General features: G+C 44.5%; 1 protein-coding gene across 2 annotated transcripts in view; it reads right to left on the bottom strand.

Moving 5' to 3' along the window:
• ank2b (ankyrin 2b, neuronal) overlaps window positions 1-23,433 on the bottom strand; it is a 512,663-nt gene that overhangs the window by 405,511 nt on the left and 83,719 nt on the right. Inside the window, exon 1 of one of the 2 annotated variants that reach the window (XM_051929741.1) lies at window positions 20,170-20,215. The exons of the other annotated variant lie outside the window; for it this stretch is intronic. Coding sequence (XP_051785701.1) covers window positions 20,170-20,190 — 21 coding nt within the window. The 5' untranslated portion in view covers window positions 20,191-20,215. Of the gene's footprint in view, window positions 1-20,169; window positions 20,216-23,433 lie in introns of those variants that run through there. 2 annotated transcript variants of the gene reach the window in all.

Raw genomic sequence — 23,433 nt, 5'->3', positions numbered from 1 at the left:
GTCCTGACAGTCCTCAGGATGGAGTAGGAAATTAATAACAAGATGCCACCTGTGCAAAGAGCTCCTCAAGGTGGTATGTACTTGAGAAAGGCGCTATATAACACCTTGAATTGTAATATGAACAATTACAAGGTGGGGGAGGTTTGTAGTTGTAATGAAGTAAAATTAACTATCAAGGGGCTTGACACGCCCTCCGCTGCCAGCCTGGTATTTTTCTGCGGCCCAGTGCCCCTCTAAGGGGGTCTTTGATGCCCATCCAACTAAGATTGGTGGTGCCAAGCGTGCTAATAGGCTTATTATACACTGCGGGGCTTTTCTTTTCTTTTTTGCTTTACTGCTGAATCGCTTTGAAGTCTTTGACATTTCGACTGTCACATGCTGGGATGAGAACTCAGCACGGGAGCCTTCAAGATGAATGTCTCCTCTCCGGCACTCGGCCAGCCGCGTGGGCTTTTAAAACAGAAGCAGAACCAAATCCAATAAAAAAGGCAGCCGCCCTCCGCTGGGAGATTGGGCCGAGCAAAGGTTCAAGTCACCACGAGGCGTTTGGCTCTCGAACAACGACGCCATTCAATCGCAATTGAATTCACAAAGGATAATCAGAGGGATTCATTACTGAAGGGGATTAAGGAGCAGACGCCCCCTACTGGTGAAAGGGGGCTCACCAACCCTGCGCCTTCCAGAACCTTCCTCATATACGACGATGTAAAGTCAACCACCGACTGACTCATTGTGCGACCCCAACTGACTCACGTCACTTACCAGCCCTCACATCTGTAAATAATATTGAAACAATGGCCAGCTGTGTCAATAATGGAAAGGCACCATATAACACCGCAGGTTTAAAGGCTGAATGAGTCGCTGAGCCTGCCACATCAACGCGGACAAAACAAAACAACTCTTTTAAAATTGTCAAGTGCCTCATAGTGGTCACTGGGTAAAGGCGCAATATAAAATGACAAAAATCAGTCTCCACCATTTCATCCCTGTGTGGCCCTGAGTGGGTCACTTAGCTGGCCAGTGGTCTCATTCTGGACAGAACAAAAAAAATTATTTTGAAATCGTAACGTCCCTGGCAGTGCTTACTGTGTAAAGGCGCTATATACAAAATGACAAAACTTAGTCTCCACTCCACCACTGGCTTACCGTGTGACCGTGAGTGGGCCAGTCTGTCTGCCAGTGGTCACATCAGCTGGGATGTCACAAAGCAATGTCGTTAAATAGTGTTCACTGTGCAAAGACGCTATAAAAAATGACTGATCAGCCTCCGCCTTTGACTCACTGTGTGTCCCAGAAGAGGTCACTACACCTGGCAGTGGTCAATGTATAAAACAACAAGAGTCTTTCTTCGCCATTAACTCCCAGTATGACCCTTTCCCAGCCAGTGGTCCCATCATCGATATATAAAACCAATCTCGTTGATCCTGTCCTGCACCTGCTGGTGTTCATTGTGTAAAAGCGCTATATAAAATGACAGCTCAGTCTCCACCACTGACTCCCTGTGTGGCCCCGAGTCGGTCACTATACCAGCCAGTGGTCACATCACAGCAGTTCTTTTGACATCGTGAAGTGCCTGGCAGAATTTGCCATGTAAAAAGGCGCTATATATAAAATGACAAAACTTAGTCTCCACTCCACCACTGGCTTCCTGTGTGACCCTGAGTGGGTCACTACACCTGCCAGTGGTCACATCAGCTGGGATGTCACAAAGCAGCTCAAGTGCCTGGCAGTGGTCATTGTATAAAATGACAAGTCTTTCTTTACCATTCACTCCCAGTATGGCCCTGAGCGAGTCACTCTTCCAGCCAGTGGTCCCATCATCGATATATAAAACCAATCTCATTGATCCTGTCCTGCACCTGCTGGTGTTCATTGTGTAAAGGCGCTATATAAAATGACAGCTCAGTCCTGTGTGGCCCCGAGTCGGTCACTATACCAGCCAGTGGTCACATCACAGCAGTTCTTTTGACATCGTAAAGTGCCTGGCAGTATTAGCTGTGTAAAAAGGCGCTATATATGAAATGACAAAACTTAGTCTCCACTCCACCACTGGCTTCCTGTGTGACCCTGAAGGGGTCACTACACCTGCCAGTGGTCACATCAACTGTGATGTCACAAAGCAGTGTCATTAAATAGTGTTCACTGTGCAAAGACGCTATAAAAAATGACAGATCGGCCTCCACCTTTGACTCACTGTGTGTCCCAGAAGAGGTCACCACACCTGGCAGTGGTCACATCAACAGAGATGATTACAAACAACTCCTCTCACATTCTCAGATGCCTCTAAATGGTGTTCACTATGCAAAGGCACTTTATAAAATGAATGACACCCTCCACTCCACCACTGACTTACCGTGTGACCCTGAGGGGGTCAGTCTGTCTGCCAGTGGTCACATCAGCTGGGATGTCACAAAGCTGCTCAAGTGCCTGGCAGTGGTCATTGTATAAAACAACAAGAGTCTTTCTTCACCATTCACTCCCAGTGTGGCCCTGAGTGAGTCACTTTCCCAGCCAGTGGTCCCATCATCGATATATAAAACCAATCTCGTTGATCCTGTTCTGCACCTGCTGGTGTTCATTGTGTAAAGGCGCTATATAAAATGACAGCTCAGTCTCCACCACTGACTCGCTGTGTGGCCCTGAGTCGGTCACTATACCAGCCAGTGGCCACTTCAATGGAGTTCTTTTGACATCATGAAGTGCCTGACAGTGTTTGCTGTGTAAAGGCGCTATATATAAAATGACAAAAGTCAGTTTCCACCATTGACTCCCAGGATGTCCCAGAAGTCGTCACTTTCCCTGCCAGTGGTCATGTCTTGGACATAAAAATACAATTCTTTTGAACATGCCCTGTGACTGGTGGTGCTCACGGTGTAAAGGCACTATATAAAATGACAGCTCAAACCCCACCGCTGACTCCCAGTGTGACCCTGAGTAAGCCATTGAATAAGCTGGGGGGGGGGGGGGGGGTCATGTCATAGATATAATAAAGCAATTGAACTGAACCTTTCGATGCCTTGCGATAGCATTTAAAGGTGCTATATCAAATGACAAAGGTCCGTCTCCACCATTCAGTCACAGTGTTGTCACTTCATTTGTAAATGGTGACATCACAGACACACACACACAAAAATCAGTGAACTTGTCAAGTGCCTCAGGATAGTGTTCACTTTGTAAAGGCGCTATATAAAATGACAATAGTCAGCCACCACCTGAGTGAGTCACCTCTGAGCCCACCTGCCATCCGACCGCTTTGGAAAAAATGCAAGCACTTCAAATCAAACTTTTTTATTTTTGGAAAGACTGAGGTTTGTGCCCGTGAGTATTACAAGGATCCTCTCCCGACCCCCAACGATACACACCTCCGACGCCCCACATCACACACCCGTCCCAAATAATATTTGGTACCTTCAAACCTGGAAGAGTCGACTCGATCGCAGTAAGTGCTTCATGCTTACTCAGGCCACTCGTGCTCTGAAGTGGTCCACTTGCACCATTTTCCAAATGCACATGGAGACCACCCGCTTGCTTTTGCTTTGCCACGTGACACCATGAGAAACACAAATGACAGCAGTGGCGCATTTCCTGTCCTTTAATCCCATCCCAATGCGTCCACTTAAGGGTCATGGGAAGCCAGAATAGGGTGCAATGCAGGAAGCGAGCCTGTAGGGGGCGGGACACGCGCTCCCCGCTGGGTCCATTTAGAGTCGAAACAGCTGGTTTCGAACTGTGGAAGGAAAGCGGCATCCCAAGAGAAAAGCTACAGATCTTCGTGTATTTATTTATTCGTCTGAAAATAAAGTTAAAGGGGTGGCAGTCGCGTTTTATTGTTTAAAGAGTTAAAACTACTCGATCGTGTGGGAGGTTTGAAAAAAACCGCGACATGAAACGATTGGGCCAAACCGCCGGACAGAAGCGGAGCAGAGGCGCCACGGGTGTGGTATTAGAAAAACTCACAATCCCAAGAATCAACAGGGCAGTTAGGGGGCGTGGCTGTCCCCGTGCGTCGCTGCATTGACTCTTGGGATTTCGAGTTCTTCCATCACATCAGTGCTCGATCAGTGTCGGCATCGGTCCGCGCTTCTCTAGCAATTTATATGAAAATGGCATCATCGTCCCACGTGCGGTGTTTCAACTATGCCACATTCGTTATTAGACATAGAAAAACCTGACTATTGACCTTGTACATTTTCCCTTGGGGACAAATAAAATCTCTCTATAGATCTATTATATAGTGCCTTTCATGTTTATTAGTTGTATAGTGCCTTTCGCATCTATGATATAGCGCCTTTCAATCTGCCTATCTGTTATATAGCGCCTTTCATATCCAACTTTTATATAGTGCCTTTCAGATCTATCATATACTTCCTTTCCTATCCACGTATTATATAGCACCTTTTGTATGTACTGTATCTATTAGATAGCACGTTTTATATCTATCTGTTTTATAGCACTTTTTATATTTGTCTATCATATAGTGCCTTACTTATCTACTATTATAAAGCGCCTTTCATATCTGTGTCTCTATCTATATTATGCACTGCCTACAATGTAAACAGAGACCCCATTGAATATGGGAGAGCATGTGAGGTTCCACCTCGAGGTCAACAGGGATCCAAGTAAAGTGTCAGATGGATTGAGTACTCTTTGTGACACTTTGCCATCACCCTGCCATCGGCAATAAATTCACAATTGCTTATTAATTGGCTATAAAAAGGTGCCCTTCAATAAATGGTCGAAAGTCTGGCATGCCACCTAGTGGCAGAAGTAAACATCTGCTTAAAAAGGGACAGACCAGTTTTGGTCTTTACATGAATTTGGCGTGCTCCTGAATTTATCCAGCAATTGATTACAGCGCCTTTCACCAGGTACACCTAATATAGTTAAAATAAGCTCCATCACCCCATAACCCAGAAACTGGACAAAAGTGGATTTAAGAAGTGAGTAGACGAAGGGCTGTGACAATCCTACCATCTGTGATAATGCCCCAATAATTTTCTTTTATTATTTAGCAATGACAAAGAGTCTCTAAATAGATCGTCAAAGCAATGGTCTGCCCCCTAGTGGCAGAAATAAACCACTGCTTTAAACGGCCCAGAGCTGATTTGGCAATTGTATGCACTTGGTGTGCTTCTAAATTCATCCAGCATTTGAATATAGCGCCTTTCATCAGAAGAACTGTTTCACACATATTATATATAATTACATAGAACGTATGGCTATATATATATATATATATATATATCATTCGTTGTCCGAAACACAGTCTGATTGTATGGGTGGTTACCTACCCTACCAGGTAACGCATGTGGTTGGGCTACAAATCGGCAAACATCCACCACACCCCTCTCAGTTGTAAGAAGCAGATCATAGAATGTTACATACTTTACTGTCAAATAATGCAAAGAGTACGCGAGACGTATTTCGCCCTTATTTGAGCTCATCAGGCATACAGAGGCAAAGCCCCTTTACGTTGCACCATCGTTTATTTGACAGCCTGGAGATCGTATATTATATATATTTATCAGCCCAAAACCCTGAAACTGGACAGAGTGGGTTCAAGAGTGGGTAGACCAGTAAGAATTTCCCAATAATTTATTATTTTGCTAGAGCAAACTGCCATCGGTGGCACAGTGGCACAGTGGGTAGCACTGCTGCCTCGCAGTTCGGAGACCCGGGTTCGCTTCTCAGGTTCTCCTCGTGTCTGAGTGGGTTTCCTCCCACAGTCCAAAGACATGCAGGTTAGGTGCATTGGCGATCCTAAATTGTCCCTAGTATGTGCTTGGTGTGTGTGTGTGCCCTGCGGTGGGCTGGCGCCCTGCCCAGGGTTTGTTTCCTGCCTTGCGCCCTGTGCTGGCTGGGATTGGCTCCAGCAGACCCCCGTGACCCTGTAGTTAGGATATAGTGGGTTGGAAAATGGATGGATGGAAACTGCCCTCCCCACACGCACAATTAAATGGTCAAAGCACTGGCCTGCCCTCTAGTGGCAGAAGTGAACATCTGCTTATAAAGGCACAGATCTGTTTTGATCATTGCATGCATCTGGTGTGCTCCTGAATTCAACCAGCAACTGAATATAGTGCCTTTCACCAGAAGCGCTGTACAACTGCAGAGCACATACACTGCAGGTAGCCCCCAGCTCCACCAAGATCCAATAAGTTCTACCACCAAAGAGAGGCTCTTGGGATGACTTAACAAGAGAAATGAGAAAGGAAATGCCTTTGTTAACTTCACATGTTTAACGGTTTCGTCCACACCACTGACGGTGTGCGTAGCCCTGAGTGAGTCACTTCACCTGTCACACCAACATGGTCATCACAGTTCTTCTGAAACTGTCCAGCTCCTGCTAATGGGCACTGTTTAAAGGTGCCATGTAAGATGACCTTGAAACTGTTCTAAGTGGGTTCAATAAATGGGTGAATGGTGGGAGTACCCACTTGTCATAATTTCACAGTCGGTTGACATGCTGCAGACATTGGCACTGCTGCCTCACAGCTCCAGACTCCTGGGTTTGGACCCCATGTTTGTGTGGAGTCTGCCTGCTCTCACCATGTCGGTGGTCCTCTGCTTCTCTCCTCACTTTTCCGAAGGTGTGCAGGTTTGGTTAACTGGTGATTCACATTTGGCTGTGCACACGAGTGTGTGTGTGTGTTTGTGAGTGATTCTATAATGGACTGGCACCATGCCTGGGGGCATCCACTACCTTGAATTGGATTACATTGGTCAGAGACCATTACATTATGTTATATTACCAAAATGGGCGGGGGGGGGGGTTTTGGGGGTTTCAAGCATGCCCCCTACTGGCAGAAATTCTAACCAGCACATGAACCCCAGAGGTGTGCACCTTTGATTTTATAGGACACCTTTCAACATGGGCACCATGTGTCCCAGTCAGTAACAGTATTGTACTAAACATAAAATTGTGCCAAGTGCTGCCAGGATACTCACTGGCACCTGTGAACCTACTGTTGTATGAAGTGGTTTTGAAAATGGGTGGCATGGCAAACAGGAAGGAGGTACTGGGGCACCACAAGTGTGAGCCGACATGAGCCGTGGCATCTGAATGTAAAGAAGGCACACAATTAGACATAACGGGTTTGGCACAAGGGCATGCCACCTAGTATTAGCAGGCACCCCCTGCACACCTTGGCAACCAGACTAGAGCTCAATGTGTGAAAAGGGGCTTCTTGAATTTAAATATAGGGTGGACCCTTAGGGCTTAATTCAGTGCCACCTAAGCACAGATGCCAGCTGAGGGGGCACCCCTTGAACCCTGGCAACTGCCTCCTTTTCACCTCCCCACCTATTATCATGTCTTCTCTCCCACCGACCAGTCCAAAGCCTGTGATACACTAGTGCCCGCTACAGTTTGGATAGTCAGGAAAAACTGCATGCAGAATGAAACTTCAAACTCTTTTCCTTATCAAGCGCCTTTTGAGGATGTGATGATATTTACACTCTGATGCCACCTGCTGGCATCTGTTTCTAATCAGCTGTTCCCAGTTTGTCTCCAGAATGATGCCACCTTAAATGAATGGAAGGCCGAAGTGACCTGTTGGAAGGGTGGGATCCACGGGACCCCCTCCCCCCTCAAAACTAGAATATGTATCAACAAAGTGACCCCCATTCATGACACACAGATGGCAACCCCAGATTTAGCCCACTCATTGCATCCCCTGCTGCCCCAGGAACACAATCCAAGTCGAGCGCCCCCTAGTGGCACCATGTTTCTGTTTAATTTGCTTGGCGGAGCTCTTCTTCTTCTCTGTGAATGCCATGCAGGCGCCAACTCTGCCTTTTTCCGCGTTGCCAGGATACTTTGGCACATTTGAAAAGGGACTGCCAGCGCCTATCGTAGAACACGCAGCCGTTGCTATTTTTACTCTCGCACATTTCCGTTTCTAAACACGCTCCTGTGTTTTCACAGCTAAATTGTATACACAAATAAACAAAATGGGGTCTCTGGGTGGGGGTGGTTGGGCAATGCACAGAAATGGAATCAAGGGACCTGATGGGCACTTTGAATTCACTGAAACTGTCACTTTATTTATTTATTTTTTTTAACTCTATTTTTCCACAGATTTTGGTGTTTCTGCAGATTTTGATGCCAACTGGGATTTATCTGCGTCTGTTTCACTATTTTTAGCCTGCTGTGACCAACATATGAGAACAAGTCAAAGATGGCACAGCGGGTTTCATTTTCCTTTGCTGCGGACCTTCTTTCAATCTGAGAGACTTCCCTTCAGAACTCAACTATCCAAAACTATGCCATCGGGCAGACTGGCATCTTAAAAATAGGAGGTTTCGGATGCCTTGACCAGAGTGGCATGGTGAGGGCTCAGCAGTGTGGCGAGATCCACAGACTGAGAATAAAGTAGTGAGCCGTGCAAAGGGACAGCGCCACAAGGGGGCAGCCAAGAGTGATTTCTGGTTAAGAACACATCTCAGCCTCTAGGGGGCAGCACTTTGCTTTGTACAATGGTGTGCAGAGCCGGTCCTCACATGTAGGGGCAGCAGTGTGCCAAAAGTTATCATTTAAGGCCACATTCACATTTTTGTGTATAAAGAAACGTTTCAATGCACCTGTCATTCATTAACATGCATAACTTTTTGTTCTTTTAAGACAGTGTTTCTCAAACTTTAAGTATTTGCGACCCGAGTTTTCATAACAGTTTTAATTGTGCACCCTAACGTTTTTTTGAAACCCTAATAAAATGTATTCCTATATTTTTTGCTGCCGATACACCACTACAAGTTTAAAATTTCCCTACGAATAGCAAAATTACGCCACATATGGCAACATTCGCCGGGTGCACTCCACAGATTGAGAACCGTTGTTTTAAGATATGCTTGCCTGTCATTTTGTGCTTAGATAAAGTTGTCAAATGGGGAAGAAAAAAAAATCACTGGCACCATTTGCTGTCACTTTGAAATAGTTTGGTAAGCAGGGTGACATCTGGTGCAACAGCCAAAAGGGACGGGGCCTGTGCAAGGGATACCTTGAGAAGACGTGAACCCTGGGATAGCAATGCTACCAGAAAGGGAGGGGCCTTGGACTGAACTGCGAGATGGGGCGTGGCCTAAGAGGAAGTCACTGTGCTATATTTTGTTGAGACATGAGGTGTGTTGTGGTTTTCTTGTGTCACCAGTGGCAGTTTTGCAATAAAAATCCTGGTGGAGCCCCACAGACCTGAGAGAGAGAAAGAGGGAGATGCAGTCAGGAGGGGTGGAGCCTGGGAAAGTCACTAACAGAAGGGGTGGAGCTTGGGAAAGTCACTGTCCGATTGGGCAAATACTAATGGAGAGATCCTGTGAGAACAGGTGGAGCCTATGAAGAGACATGCAGTCAGGAGGGGTGGAGCCTGGGAGAGTCACAGTCAGAAAGGGTGGAGCTAGAGAGAGTCACAGTCAGAAGGGGCAAAGCCTATTGGAAAGGCATTGTGAGAAGGGGCGGAGTCTATGGGAGAGTGATGCAGTCAGGAGGGGTGGAGCCTGGGAAAGTCACAGTCAGAAGGGGCAAAGCCTATTGGAAAGGCATTGTGAGAAGGGGCGGAGTCTATGGGAGAGTGATGCAGTCAGGAGGGGTGGAGCCTGGGAAAGTCACAGTCAGAAGGGGCAAAGCCTATTGGAAAGACATTGTGAAAAGGGGCGGAGTCTATGGGAGAGTGATGCAGTCAGGAGGGGTGGAGCCTGGGAAAGTTTTGATGGACTCCATTATCACGATGCGGGCCCTGGTTGCTAGGAGTGGGACCTGTGGAGTCACAACATCAGGGCTCAATTGGTTAAGAGATAAAAAGTTGTTGAATTTTGAAGTAGTAATCGGATTTGTGGTTATTTTGATTTGTGATTACTGGTTCGAAAACAGGCTCTGCTTTTTTGACTTTGATTTTTGGTTTGCAATTTCGTTTTAAACTCCATTCCTTCTCCTAATCCTCACTCCTTTAGATTGTTTACCTTTTTTTGCAGTCAGAAGGGGTGGAGCCTAGGAAAAGAGAGAGATATAGTCAGAAGAGGCGGGGTCAGGGACAGTCACAATCAGAAGGGGCTGGGCCATATTGTGTCACAGTCACAAGGGGTGGGGCCACAAAGAGTCACAGTCAGAAGGGGCACAGCCAGTGGCCCTGTTAGAAGCTGTTATGAGAGAGATGCTGTTAGAAGGAGTGGAGCCAAAGGGAGAGCAAAGATGTTAGGAGCTGTGAAGCCAGAGGGAATCCCAGTCAAAAGGGGTGGAGCCTATTAGAGAGACAGTTGTGAAGGGGAGGAGCCCAAGAGAGAGTGATTCAGTCAAGAGGGAGGGCAGGGACAGTCACAGTCAGAAGGGGTGGAGTCAGAGGAAGTCACAGTCATAAGGGGCGGAGCTTGAGAGGGTCACAGTCGTAAGGGGCAGGGCCAGAGAGAGTCACAGTCAGAAAGGCCAGCAACTATGGAAGAGATCTTGTTAGCAGGGGCAGAGAGTGAGAGAGTGATGATGTCATGAGGGTTGGACCCTGAAGGAGAGAAGGGGCGGGGACATCCTGAAATGCTCACCATAAAGGGTACCCATGCAGTAGGTAGATAGATAGATAGATAGATAGATAGATAGATAGATAGATAGATAGATAGATAGATAGAGTGTAAGGCACTAGATAGATAGATAGATAGATAGATAGATAGATAGATAGATAGATAGATAGATAGATAGATAGATAGATAGATAGAGTGAAAGGTGCTATATGATAGATAGATAGATAGATAGATAGATAGTTTAAAAGGCATTATAGATAGATAGATAGATAGATAGATAGATAGATAGATAGATAGATAGATAGAGTGAAAGGCACTAGATAGATAGATAGATAGATAGATAGATAGATAGATAGATAGATAGATAGATAGATAGATAGATAGATAGATAGATAGATAGATAGATAGATAGATAGAGTGAAAGGTGCTATATGATAGATAGATAGATAGATAGTTTAAAAGGCATTATAGATAGATAGATAGATAGATAGATAGATAGATAGATAGATAGATAGATAGATAGATAGATAGATAGATAGATAGAGTGAAAGGCACTAGATAGATAGATAGATAGATAGATAGATAGATAGATAGATAGATAGATAGATAGATAGATAGATAGATAGATAGAGTGAAAGGTGCTATATGATAGATAGATAGATAGATAGTTTAAAAGGCATTATAGATAGATACTTTATTAATCCCAATGGGAAATTTGTGTGTGTTTGTGTGTGAAAGAGAGTTTAAACAATCACAGAGATGCAATTATGAGATCTGCTATACTCCCTAAACCCATCAGCCTGGGTAAGTGAGTAGCGGTCAGTCATGGGAATGGCTGGGATTGGCTCTTGGAGTTTGGGGAAGGTGAGTGTAGTGCAGACGGTGCTGCCTCTGACCACAAGAGGGTGCTGTGAAGATAACCCCAACAGCGTGACTGTGCAGGCAGTGGATAAGGCATAGAAAAGATCACTGGAGCTGCATGGACGAAGCCGGACGAGGTTAGAGATTCTGATGGCGTCCAGTAAACCGCACAGGAGGGAGAATTTGAAAAAGTTTTAGGTGACCAGCAAAAGCGATGACAAAATAATGGCATAAAAACAAAATCACACAAAGTGGAGTTCTATCAACATACTGTCACATATGAGAAGATTAAAGGAGATCGACATCCAATAGTTAAATGTGAATGCAGAAATGCAAAGAATTATTCATAAACATCCAGCTTGTACTCAGTGACCAAAGTGCTAAATCGTATTGCAGAAAAGCAATCAACGTGATTCACGAGTGACCTCCAGAATAGCCAGGTGTCCAAATTCAGGCCTCCCTCAGATCAGCAAAGGGGCCATTTAAGGGCAGAGACCACCAAGATCCATGGTGGGTCTGTAAAGTCAGGGGGGTAAGTAGAGAACATGGGGGGGGGGGGGGGGGACAAAGGGACGGTCACAGGCCAGCAGTGCCGGCTCACGCTCCAGGAAGGAGAAATTGTACTGAGCATGTCATGGAAGATTAGGAACTCTTGGTGATGACGACTAATTTGAGTTTGCTATTAACATTTCAACAATCCGCTTAATTACTGAGGCGGTCTTACTATTAATTTAATGTCTGCACAGCAGCGCCCTCTGATGGCAGATGATGGAGCAGGCCCTGCTTGCCCTTACTGTAGAGACGCCACTGGGTACTGTGATGCTTACCTTACCAGCTATGATGACAAGCATGGCACTTGCACAACTAACAATGTGTCAGAGACAGACACACAGACAGACCTGATACTGGGTACCTACGTGACCAAATTTTGGGGGGCCAAAAAATTGAATGGAACTTACGGGTGTGGTGCAATTCAAAGAAATAATGCCAAGAAATACAGAAAATTACCCTTAAGGATGACCACCAACACCCCAAGATGGAATATTATACTTCACATATAAGGTGCCACAAGGTGGCAGCCAAGAGTGGTTCCTGATATTAAGAATATGTGGACCAGTAGGGGGCAGCAGTCCTGTCACACCCAGTTAAATTGTTGACAAAAATTGGTGCCTTTATTAATAAAATGATCTACAGGGATGGAACCCAGCAAACAGGGCAGAGAGTCCTACCTTAGGAGATTTGAACCCATGTCTGTCACCCAAGTTTTAACCCTGTTATTATTAAACTCATATGGTGGATGTTATGAAGACCCCTTGAAACTCTTCCCAGGGCCACCTAAGGCCACTTCCAAAGTCCAGAACAGACATTTAGTTTTCAGGGAGACCAGGCTGTAGCTCCTTCTGGTGGCTGCACATTTCCCTGCACCTTCCAGGTCTCAGTGCCCAGACTCTCTGAGGGTTGGCACAGCCCCACATTTTCAGTTCTGCCATCCCCTCCACTTCTGGCCTTACTGTTTCTCTCCAAGGCCAGGGTCAGACATCTCTACCAGTAACAGGGCCACCTGCCCTCTAATGGCTCGAGACAGCATTACATCCTTCCTTCTTGACTGATTCTTTCCCTTGTTTGTGCTGGTACCCCACCTACTGCCCGCCATGGGCACACACACTGTAATATGACATTTTCCGCTCCTGGCTACTATCTTGTGCAGCTCAAGACAAAAGAAATCCCAGGATAGGGTGCCAGGGCCCACTCATGCCCACACCTACACTGGGGCCAAATTAAAGATGTTAACAACATGACTTTGGTGTCGGGGTAGATAAAGAGGAGGACCCCTGAGGTTTGTTGGATGGTGGGCCGGCAATGAGTTATCAGCGCATGCTCCCAAGGGGCACGGGGGGAATGTCCAAACTCTGCTGAGATTAAGATCCCAGAATGCTGTATCCATATGGCGGCAGCACTAAATCCTGTGCCAACATGCCACCCTACAGCTCTTCACATCAGAATTCAGTACAAAGAAACCTGAGATAACAGGCTGGCAGACGATTTGGTTCATTCTTATTTGCAGTTGTGTCTGCCACACTTCACCTGCTTAAACTATAAAAGCAGCAAATCTTGTCCAGTTACAAAGTGGGCCACAGCTAGTTTTGTGCCATTTGCATAGTCTAGAAGCCGTGCAAGAACTCGGCGTACTTCTTAAAAATATTTACCTGACCACCGACCCACCAACAAGCAGGCGCAGGCTGGTCCTGACCACCTGCTTCTCGGTTAGTTTGGCTCTACGTGAATGAGGTGTTTGATGATTGATGGCCACTAGGTGGCAGTGTTGCTTTGAGAATTACACATCAAAAGACACTGAGGGGGCATCGCTAAGGGAGAAGGCCTGAACCCACCCACCCATCCATCCATTTTCTAAACGTACTTTAACCTGAGCAGAGATCACAGGGAAGCTGAAGGCAGAGAGCTCAGTTCAGGAACAATCACTGGGCAAGGTGCCCGTCCAAAACTGGGTGCACACTGTGCTATGAAGCACAGTGACCCCTTGTGGGGACCCTCAGGTAATATGAAGGACTGAACCTCACGTGGGTACACACAGGTGAGATGAAGCAATGAGACCCCTTGTGCGGACCCCCAGTTGCTATGCACAGTGACCCCTTGTGGTTAAGCTGTGTCTGCAGTGTAGTGTTGTACTGTTGGTAAAACATCAAGCAACAGAAAGCAAAACACAATTCAATATAAAGATGGATTACTGTAAGCAATGGAAATGGAACAATGTGCAAGGCGTTATATAAAATAAATATCAATCTAGTGACTGAATGAATGACTGTAGTGAATATGCAATTCATTATAAAGACTGGTCATTGAGTAGAAGACAATGGAAATCTAAGAATTATTCACTGCAGACTGTGAAAGGCACTATAGAAATATTAATATGGCTTATTAAATGACTGAATGACCGGAGTGAAAATGCTACTTATTGTAAAAATTGATCAAAACCTAAAATTGATTGACCACTGCAATGGGCGCCATAAAAGAGATGCATTGAATAACTGAGTACTTGTAGAGAGAGTGCCATCTTAGAGAGACATTGTGAAAGGCGCTATACAGCATCATTAACTAACTGAATGATGCAGGTGGACATTGGTTGCTGCTTAAGGCCCTTCGGGGTGATGCCAGCATTTTCATACTTTAATACCCATCTGGATTGACCCCATGCCAGCCACCAGGACGCCATCAGTTCCAATCCCAACTCCAGCGAGTGTCAGGCTGTGCCCAGCAGTCAGGTGGGTCTCATTTTTGCTGAGCCATCACTGCTATCGAGGACGGGACGAGTTTCAAACGACTCACTTTCTGTCTGAGTGCTTTATTTGTTTTTTGCTGCCCATTAAACCATTAAAGGCCATGAATCATTTATGATTTGTTTTTTCTTCTTCTTTTTTTCTTTCTTTCTTTAGATGCTCTTTACTGAGAATGGATTTGTAAGAGTCAAATCGATTCATCACCTGCTTCCTAAAATTCCTCCGGAAGTTTCTGTGTCCGCCTCTGATTTAGTGCAGAATGGCTGCCGTCAGCAAAATTAGGATCCACCTGACTAATGGAGAGTGGCGGCTGGGCTTTGAGGAGCTCAGGAGCAAACGAGAAAATGCAAGGGGTGCCAGCTGGCAGCCCTACGGCTCTCAGTTCAGTTGCTGGACTTGAAATGAACACGAAATCGATAGACATGAAAGGCATTATAAACTGATAACAGATAGATAGACATGAAAGGCATTATAAACTGATAACAGATAGACATGAAAGGCACTATATAATAGATAGACTTGACAGGCATTATAAACTGATAACAAATAGATATGAAAGGCACTATATAATAGGTATATAGACATGACAGGCATTATAAACTGATAACAGATAGATATAAAAGGCACTATATAATAGGTATATAGACATGACAGTCATTATAAACTGATAACAGATAGATATGAAAGGAACTATATAATAGGTATATAGACTTGACAGGCATTATAAACTGATAACAGATAGATATGAAAGGCACTATATAATAGATAGACTTGGCAGGCATTATAAACTGATAACAGATAGATAGATAGATAGATAGATAGATAGATAGATAGATAGATAGATAGATAGATAGATAGATAGATAGATAGATAGATAGGCATGTCTGAAAGGTGCTGTTTAACAGTAAAACAAATCATTTGCCCAAGTGCCCCTTCTTTGTAGATGGGAGCTGTTATCAATGCCAGCAGCACCTCAGGATGGGGTTTCCAGTTCACCACGAGACACATGGGCACTTGCAACATGCTGCCAGTTCAGAGCTGCCAATCAAGCCATCCTGTTAGTCTTTACTAATATCTTGAGAAAAAGCTATGAAGACACATGGAGGTCACTCTGTACAAACACTGATGATCCGAGATGACAGGGCGAACCACCAGAACATGGCCACCCAGTCACCACAAAAGCAACTTAAGAAGTAAACACACAGAAATAGCACAAAGGATCATGACCCCGCCCCTTACAGCTTATAGTTAATGACCACACCCCTTATTGAATGACCACGCCTATTCTTCTCTCCAGCCCAACTTGAACCTTTGATTTATAAAAGATGGAGGCAGAGCCAGCTGTGCATTTATTAAAAATCGCTGTTGGACATCTAGTGGTGGCAGTTACCAAAAATAACCATTTGGGGCTTATGTGCATAAATATATTTTCAAAAAAATCATTAAATAATTTTCATAAACGAAAGATTTTAAACTTCAAAATTTGACAGAGATGCGAGACGGAGGAGGTGTGTGGCATCCAAGTCAGTTTCTATACACTAGTGGAGTGATGACCACACCCTGGACCACTGATAGATCTAGTTGCCTATCTATTTATTATATAGTGCCTTTAACATATATCTGTCAAACTGTTATAAGTTTATAGTGCAGTTTATTTCTCTCTGTTGGATATATTGTGTCTCTTATATCTATCTGTTAAAGGTTTAAAGTGCCGTTCATATCTATCTATTACATGGTGCCTTTCATATCTATTATATAGTGCCTTCCTATCTTTCTATTATGTAGTGCCTTCATATCTACCCATCAATCTGTTTTATATTGCCTTTCCTATCTATCTATTATGTAGTGCCTTTCATATCTATCTATCTGTTATATAGTGCTTTATTAATCTGTTCTACAATACAGTGTTTTCCATATCTATTATATATTGCCTTTCATATTTATCAGTATATTATATAGTGCCTTTCATATCTATCAGTCAATTGTATTGTGCCTTTCCTATGTATCTGTTATATATTGCCTTTCATATTTATTAATCTATTATACAGAGCATTTCATATCTATCTATTTATTATATACTGCCTTTCATATTTATCAATCTATTATGTAGTGCCTTCCCTATCTATCTGTTATATAGTGCTTTTTATATCTATTAAACAGTACAGTGTTTTCCTTTCTATCTATTATATTGTGCCTTTCACATCTACTGTATCTATCTATCTATCTATCTATCTATCTATCTATCTATCTATCTATCTATCTATCTATCATATAGTGCCTTTCACATCTACTGTATCTATCTATTTCCTGCCCATGTGGAGGGCTTCTGATTAGAGGTGGTCTCATATCTGAGGTGTCTGCAAACCTCAAAAAACTGAAGAAAAACGTCATCCAGATTTATTAAAATGTTAGAAGCTCCATTAGTGCTGCGTCTGTCTTTATTAGACAGGCTTAACAAAAATCAGATCAGGCTGCTTATGGATAATTCCATTGGAAGAAGAAAAAAAAAACCCAAACCAAATCCAATCAAATCCAATAAAGCGCCCAGCACAGCACAGCACAGGAGCACAATCTAATTTTTCAATTTGTGCATAACAGAAATGTCAATATTTCGCTGAAGGAGGCTACATGGCCACACTGCTGCTTTGTTCCAATGTCCACCTTGTGCAGTTTAAAGTGACGTGTCAATGACAACAGCTGGGCCACCTGTCCTGTCACTTGTCTCATGTCCACAAAGAGCTGAAATGCCACACCTGTACCTGTCCTGCCAGTCCTCACCTTCCAGGGGGGGCCCTGAGCAAACTTCTCTTTCAAGATTCTGCAGGTCTTTTCTGTTGCGCTCCCTTCTCTAATCCTGCTGTGCCGTGCAGAAGAACACAAAGCTCGAGGTGGAATTAAAACACGTTTTTGTACTTCCAAGGGGAACATTGACACAAATACAAATAAACTAAAAGAATAGGAGCATTTAGAATGGGACAGACAAAATCAAAACTCAAATGACTAATTAAGCAGTGTAGTAGTCAGCAGATTACCCTGAAGATGGGCGGGGCTGGACATTTGAATGACAGCGACGTGTCACACAGGTACACTGAACTTCTTTACATAAACAGTGAGAATATTCACAACATACCCTACAGGCCCCAGAAAGTTCTAGAAGGGCAGACGGAGATTCTCAGCACATTAGATAGTGGATTGTAGGGAGAGCGACAGAGTCCTGCTGCAGATGTCTGCTGAGGAGACCATCAAATGGCACACATTGGATGACGTTTGCCAGCCTTTGCATTACATGCCAGTGATGGGGTGAAACACGGCCATTTTAAGAGTACCTCTAAAACATCTTCACACTGTGGATGAGCGTAGGGTGGTGGGAAGAGTTACCTGACTCATGAATAACAATGACTATTCAGCAGGCGTGTCCTTGTAGTGGGCGGGTCTCGTGAACCAATCTCTTGTCAGTGTTTCAAAATCAGGTGGCATAACCGTGCGATCCAATTGGCTGCTCAGAGGAGCCCCGGAGTCACAGAGCTCTGGAGGAGCCCACTTTATACCAACATGGAGGTACGCTGGGTTCTTGATGCCCACCGTCAAGTCTCAGCCAGGGTCCACATTCAAAGTACGGATCGCCTCCACTCGGCCCGCCGTACATCAGTGTGTGACTGGACAACATCGACTGACATCTCCTTCTGTCTCTCATTCTCAGGTCACTTTGTCCGCTAACTGACTTTGGGACATTCAGCTGTCTGGCTCTGTATATTGAGGTCCAAACAGATGACAAAAACAACGGGACCATCAGAACTCGGACTGAGGAGGAGGAGGAGGGAGACTACACCCTATTATGATCTTTGGAAGTTTATGAAGCCGACCACAAATGATTTCCTCCCAAAATTATTTACATGAGGGTCCGACACAACGTGACCAGCACTGGTGACAACCCATCTCCTCATGGGGTCTGCCTTCAGGGTCCACTCAGGAGTTTATGCTGCCCAAGGTGAAGCTTTAAGTGGCACCCGCAGGCATAAGACTTTCATAAATGTAGGAATGTGTTACCAAAAAACAAAAAAAGAAATGGGCCTCAGTGATAGATAGATAGATAGATAGATAGATAGATAGATAGATAGATAGATAGATAGATAGATAGATAGATAGATAGAAAGGCACTATATAATAGATAGATAGATAGATAGATAGATAGATAGATAGATAGATAGATAGATAGATAGATAGATAGATAGATAGAAAGGCACTATATAATAGATAGATAGATAGATAGATAGATAGATAGATAGATAGATAGATAGATAGATAGAAAGGCACTATATAATAGATAGATAGATAGATAGATAGATAGATAGATAGATAGATAGATAGATAGATAGATAGATAGAAAGGCACTATATAATAGATAGATAGATAGATAGATAGATAGATAGATAGATAGATAGATAGATAGATAGATAGAAAGGCACTATATAATAGATAGATAGATAGATAGATAGATAGATAGATAGAAAGGCACTATATAATAGATAGATAGATAGATAGATAGATAGATAGATAGATAGATAGATAGATAGATAGATAGATAGATAGATAGATAGAAAGGGCACTATATAATAGATAGATAGATAGATAGATAGATAGATAGATAGATAGATAGATAGATAGATAGATAGATGTGTAAGGCACTATATAATAGATAGATAGATAGATAGATAGATAGATAGATAGATAGATAGATAGATAGATAGATAGATGTTTGAGCGTAGTTGGCAGGATCACATAGATTGATGGATCGATCTTTAGTTTTCATAGAAGTTTTCATTTTATTTGCACCTGGGACTGTGGTGGTGCAGTTGAGTCTGGGGATCTGAAGCGCCCCCTACAGGCTACAAATGTCTAGCCCTTCTAATGTACAGAGTATAAAAACCATACAAGTAACTGCCAGATTGCGCGACAGGGTTTTCTGTAATGTTTACCAATTTCACAAATCATTCATATTAGTAATAATGTAGAATAATAAGAATAGAAGTAATATAAGCCATTCACAATGTACACAGCATTAAATTTGCAATTCAAGAAACGGCAAGGCTGAAATGCGTCAGCTGAGCAGTGCCGCCATTGCTACTCGTATTCCGGCTCCTTCTAAAGCAGCTCACGCCAACAACACACCGCTAGCAAAATAACAGAAGGAACAGGAAGACATGTCTCTGCACTCATCCAAAATCCAAATCAAGCCAATGTTGAAGAAAGGATGGACAACAAGATAAAAATCAAACTTTGCTGAAAGGGACGCAGCGCTAAAACAAAAGTCAAACTCCGAACGTCCAGCAGTGCAAGCCGCCATGTAGAGAGTGGCAGGCTGCCCCCCACCGTGATTGGGACTCACGCCTGCCGAAAGGAGGGGGCACAGGATGCCACGCCATTTTCCAGGTGAGTACACAGTGACCCTCCACGCTAACGTGGGTTTCCCAAGCAGCAGCCCGTGAGCGGTAAGTCAGAGACGGGGTACCTTGTGTAACATGGCGCTCATTAGTCAGCGTCAAATCTTCATTTCTTTGGAGGGTTCAACTTACCTAAAAAGGGAAAAAGAGAAAAAGACAACGTGAGAAGAGAAGAGGCGCTGACGCCGTCACAGTTCCACCACGGGACGTTTCTTCTCAGGACTCAGTGTTCACACTGGTGGGTCGTGTAGCCTCTGTGTAAAGTCCGTGATGTGCAGACATCTGTAAGTTAAACTGCTGACGTCACTTCGATATGCAGCAGCACAGCTGAAACGATGGAGGACGAGGTGTCGCAATTTCGCCGATCTGTAGGTGACACGATTATAAATAATAAGGTGAATGGGCGACCAGCGCTACTCCTGTAATGACGTCACGCCGCACACACTGCACGTTCAAAAGAAATGGTTGCTGTATATTTGAGCAGCAGGAATGAAAATAACACACAGTAGTACAACAAACACCTCCGAGCGACGCCCTCCCCAGTACTTAACACATATGGAAAGACCCCCATGAGTACAGAACACCACAAAAACATCAAGCATGTGCTATGACGGAAGGGTAATAGGAAAAAGTGTGATAATCCACAGATAAACAAAATGATTCAAAATGCGTTGCGTGCAATAACTCAGAAGTCTCGGCGGTGTGACGGGGTCCTTCCACATAGTAAAGAATTAAAAACAGTTAACCCTACGGGTGGGGAGCTCACCGGTGTGCTCCCCACCAAGAAATCCAAAAAAATATGCTACAACACTGCGCCTTAGCCGTCGTCTTTTCTTCTTCTACGTCCGTCCTGCTTTAAGCCTCCTCTTCCTCCCCTTAGACTCCTCCCCTTTCCTTACTGGCAATGCCTGATCCAACTGGTCCGATTCACTCAGACGATCAGACGCCCAACGTGACAGAAGAAAACAACGGGGTGAGGACAAACATGGACACTCATCATCATTATCTTCACGGCCGCACCTACGAGCTCTTGTGGCGTATTGAAATTCCAGAGTATCGAGTTCAGGAATTTGAGGAAAGCTGGAGCGCAAAAGAGACAACTTTTACCTGGGATTCTAGAGATTCAAGATTACGGGGCAGAAATTTGACATAAAGGGGAAAAAAAAAGGGTAACGTTAACGTTATCTTTTAACCTCCTCGGCATTAACCCCGAGCGGAACCCTTTAACCGCAACTCCAGTTAACCACCAGTCAGATTCGGGGTGACGCGTGATGATCCGTTTTACGGTGTTAAGCCCACATAACTATCGGCACAGTAGCCTGCTGCCATCTAGTGGATGAAACAACATCATGCTGCAAAAAAAAACCCAAAAAAAACACGAAGATTAATATACATTTCGGACACGCTAAGGTAATAACTCATCAATATTCATGAGTGGGGCGGAGCCTCAACTTAAAACACAATAGCAAATGGAAAGCTGTAAAGGCAGTTGTAGAACAAACTGAAACTGAACCATTGTTTAAATCGAGTGATAGTGATGACGGCAGGAAGTGACACAGAAAAGTGAAACTGATGCATGGCACGGCACTGGATGATCAAACCGTTGGGATGTGCCCACTGAATTCAGTCACATGAAACATCACCATGGTGTGACAGTAGGAGCTGTAACCACAAGGGGGCACCACTGAGCCCCAAACCGCAGGCACAGTAATGCCCAACACAACTCCAGGTTTAAATAAAAGGTTTTCATTTACTCCCAACACCCTCTTTACAAGACCACCAATTCACAATCCTGTCCTTCCACCTCCAAGAGTGTTGCCCGCCGCCTCCTGACTCCGACTCGCTTAAGTCAGGCAGTGAGCTCACTTTTAAAATTCCACCTAGGAATGACTTCCTCTCTCAAACCCAAGTCCTCCGGAGCATTTCCAGGTCATGTGGAAATCAGGGCAGTCCTCCCCTCTGGCAGCACTCTCTGGTGGCACCCAAAGACCCCAACTGCCATCTGTCTTAATCAGATTTAGCCCTGAGAAACACTGCCACCTATCGTTTGGAGGAATGAACTGCTTCTACCATCCCTGATCATTTGTTTGCTTGGTCCTTTCATTATGAATCCATCCTTTATCCTGGCCCAGATGCTCATCTTTCCTCCCTGGCACCTACACTGCATAACAAAACGGTGAGATAATTATAGTCAAGTGCAAGGACGGGCAAAATGTTAGCCCCCTAAGCACAATGTGGCAACTGTCAGTGTCCTTGTCACAGAAAAGGAGGAAGAAATGAAGCCTGGTGCTTTGGTAGCTGGCGATAACACAAGGGGTATGTTGATCAAGCAGGTCAGGCACTCTCTTGTGCCAATAGCAGAAAAAAATAAAAGTAAGCACACAACAAATGGGCGTCCCGATTGTGACGTCAGGCTGTGTGTCTCAAAACATGTCACACACAGCGGCCGTGCTGAATATGAATGCTGACCACTTCCTGCTGTGTTTATTTGCCACTTTGGTACAGTATTTGCACATTTCTGTTACACATAATGGGCAGCAGGGTGGCACAGTGATGCCTTGCAGTAAGGAGACCAGAGTTCTCAACTCCCTGTGTGGAGTTTGCATGTCCTCTGGTGCCCTGCGTAGGGTCTGCTCCTGCCTTGTGCCCTATGCTAACTGGGAACAGCTCCAGCAACCAAGTGCCCCCCCACCCCAAGTGACCCAATACAGGACTTAGGGGTTTAGAAAATGACTGACTGACAGTTACATGTAATAATAATTTTTGTTTGGCTCGTTTTTCTAAGGCGGTTAAACGTAAGTTAATTAATTGATTCCAGAATCAGTGCTTGTGGTCAACCAATCAGCACAGTTCATCACCCAAGCCCCGCCCACAATAGTTTCTGGCTCAACAAAAAATTCCAAACCTGGGGAAGAAGCTAAAAAAAAAAAAAGTACCAGGAACTACAAACGGCCCGACTTCCAAAGCCCCCGGTTCCTGAAAAACGGTTCTTGCGGTGGGACGGCGCCTTTTGTTATTCCTGCCATGGTGTCTCTAATGACATGAGCTCAACAGACATGAGATGGACCATCAAGCGCGGATCGACCTTCGGGCCTGACAGAAGACATACTGGCACCAATGTCTTCAAAAGTCCACCCTGATGGCAGCTCCAAGTAGTAACAGACTTTAATCCAAAGTGACCTACAAATGACTTGTCCATTGTTCTACAGTGCTGGGAGTTGTCAGCTAAACTGATTTGTCACACAAGGAGACATGAGCCACAGCTGATCCTTGATATTTTATAGAGTGCCTTTCAGGGCCATCTTAACACATCAGCACACTGGGCAGTTGCC

The sequence above is a fragment of the Erpetoichthys calabaricus genome, chromosome 7 (assembly GCF_900747795.2).
Source record: "Erpetoichthys calabaricus chromosome 7, fErpCal1.3, whole genome shotgun sequence".
Lineage (NCBI taxonomy): Eukaryota > Metazoa > Chordata > Cladistia > Polypteriformes > Polypteridae > Erpetoichthys > Erpetoichthys calabaricus.
The sequence above is the reverse complement of the archived record's forward strand: the minus strand, read 5'-3'. Positions and strand labels throughout refer to the sequence as shown.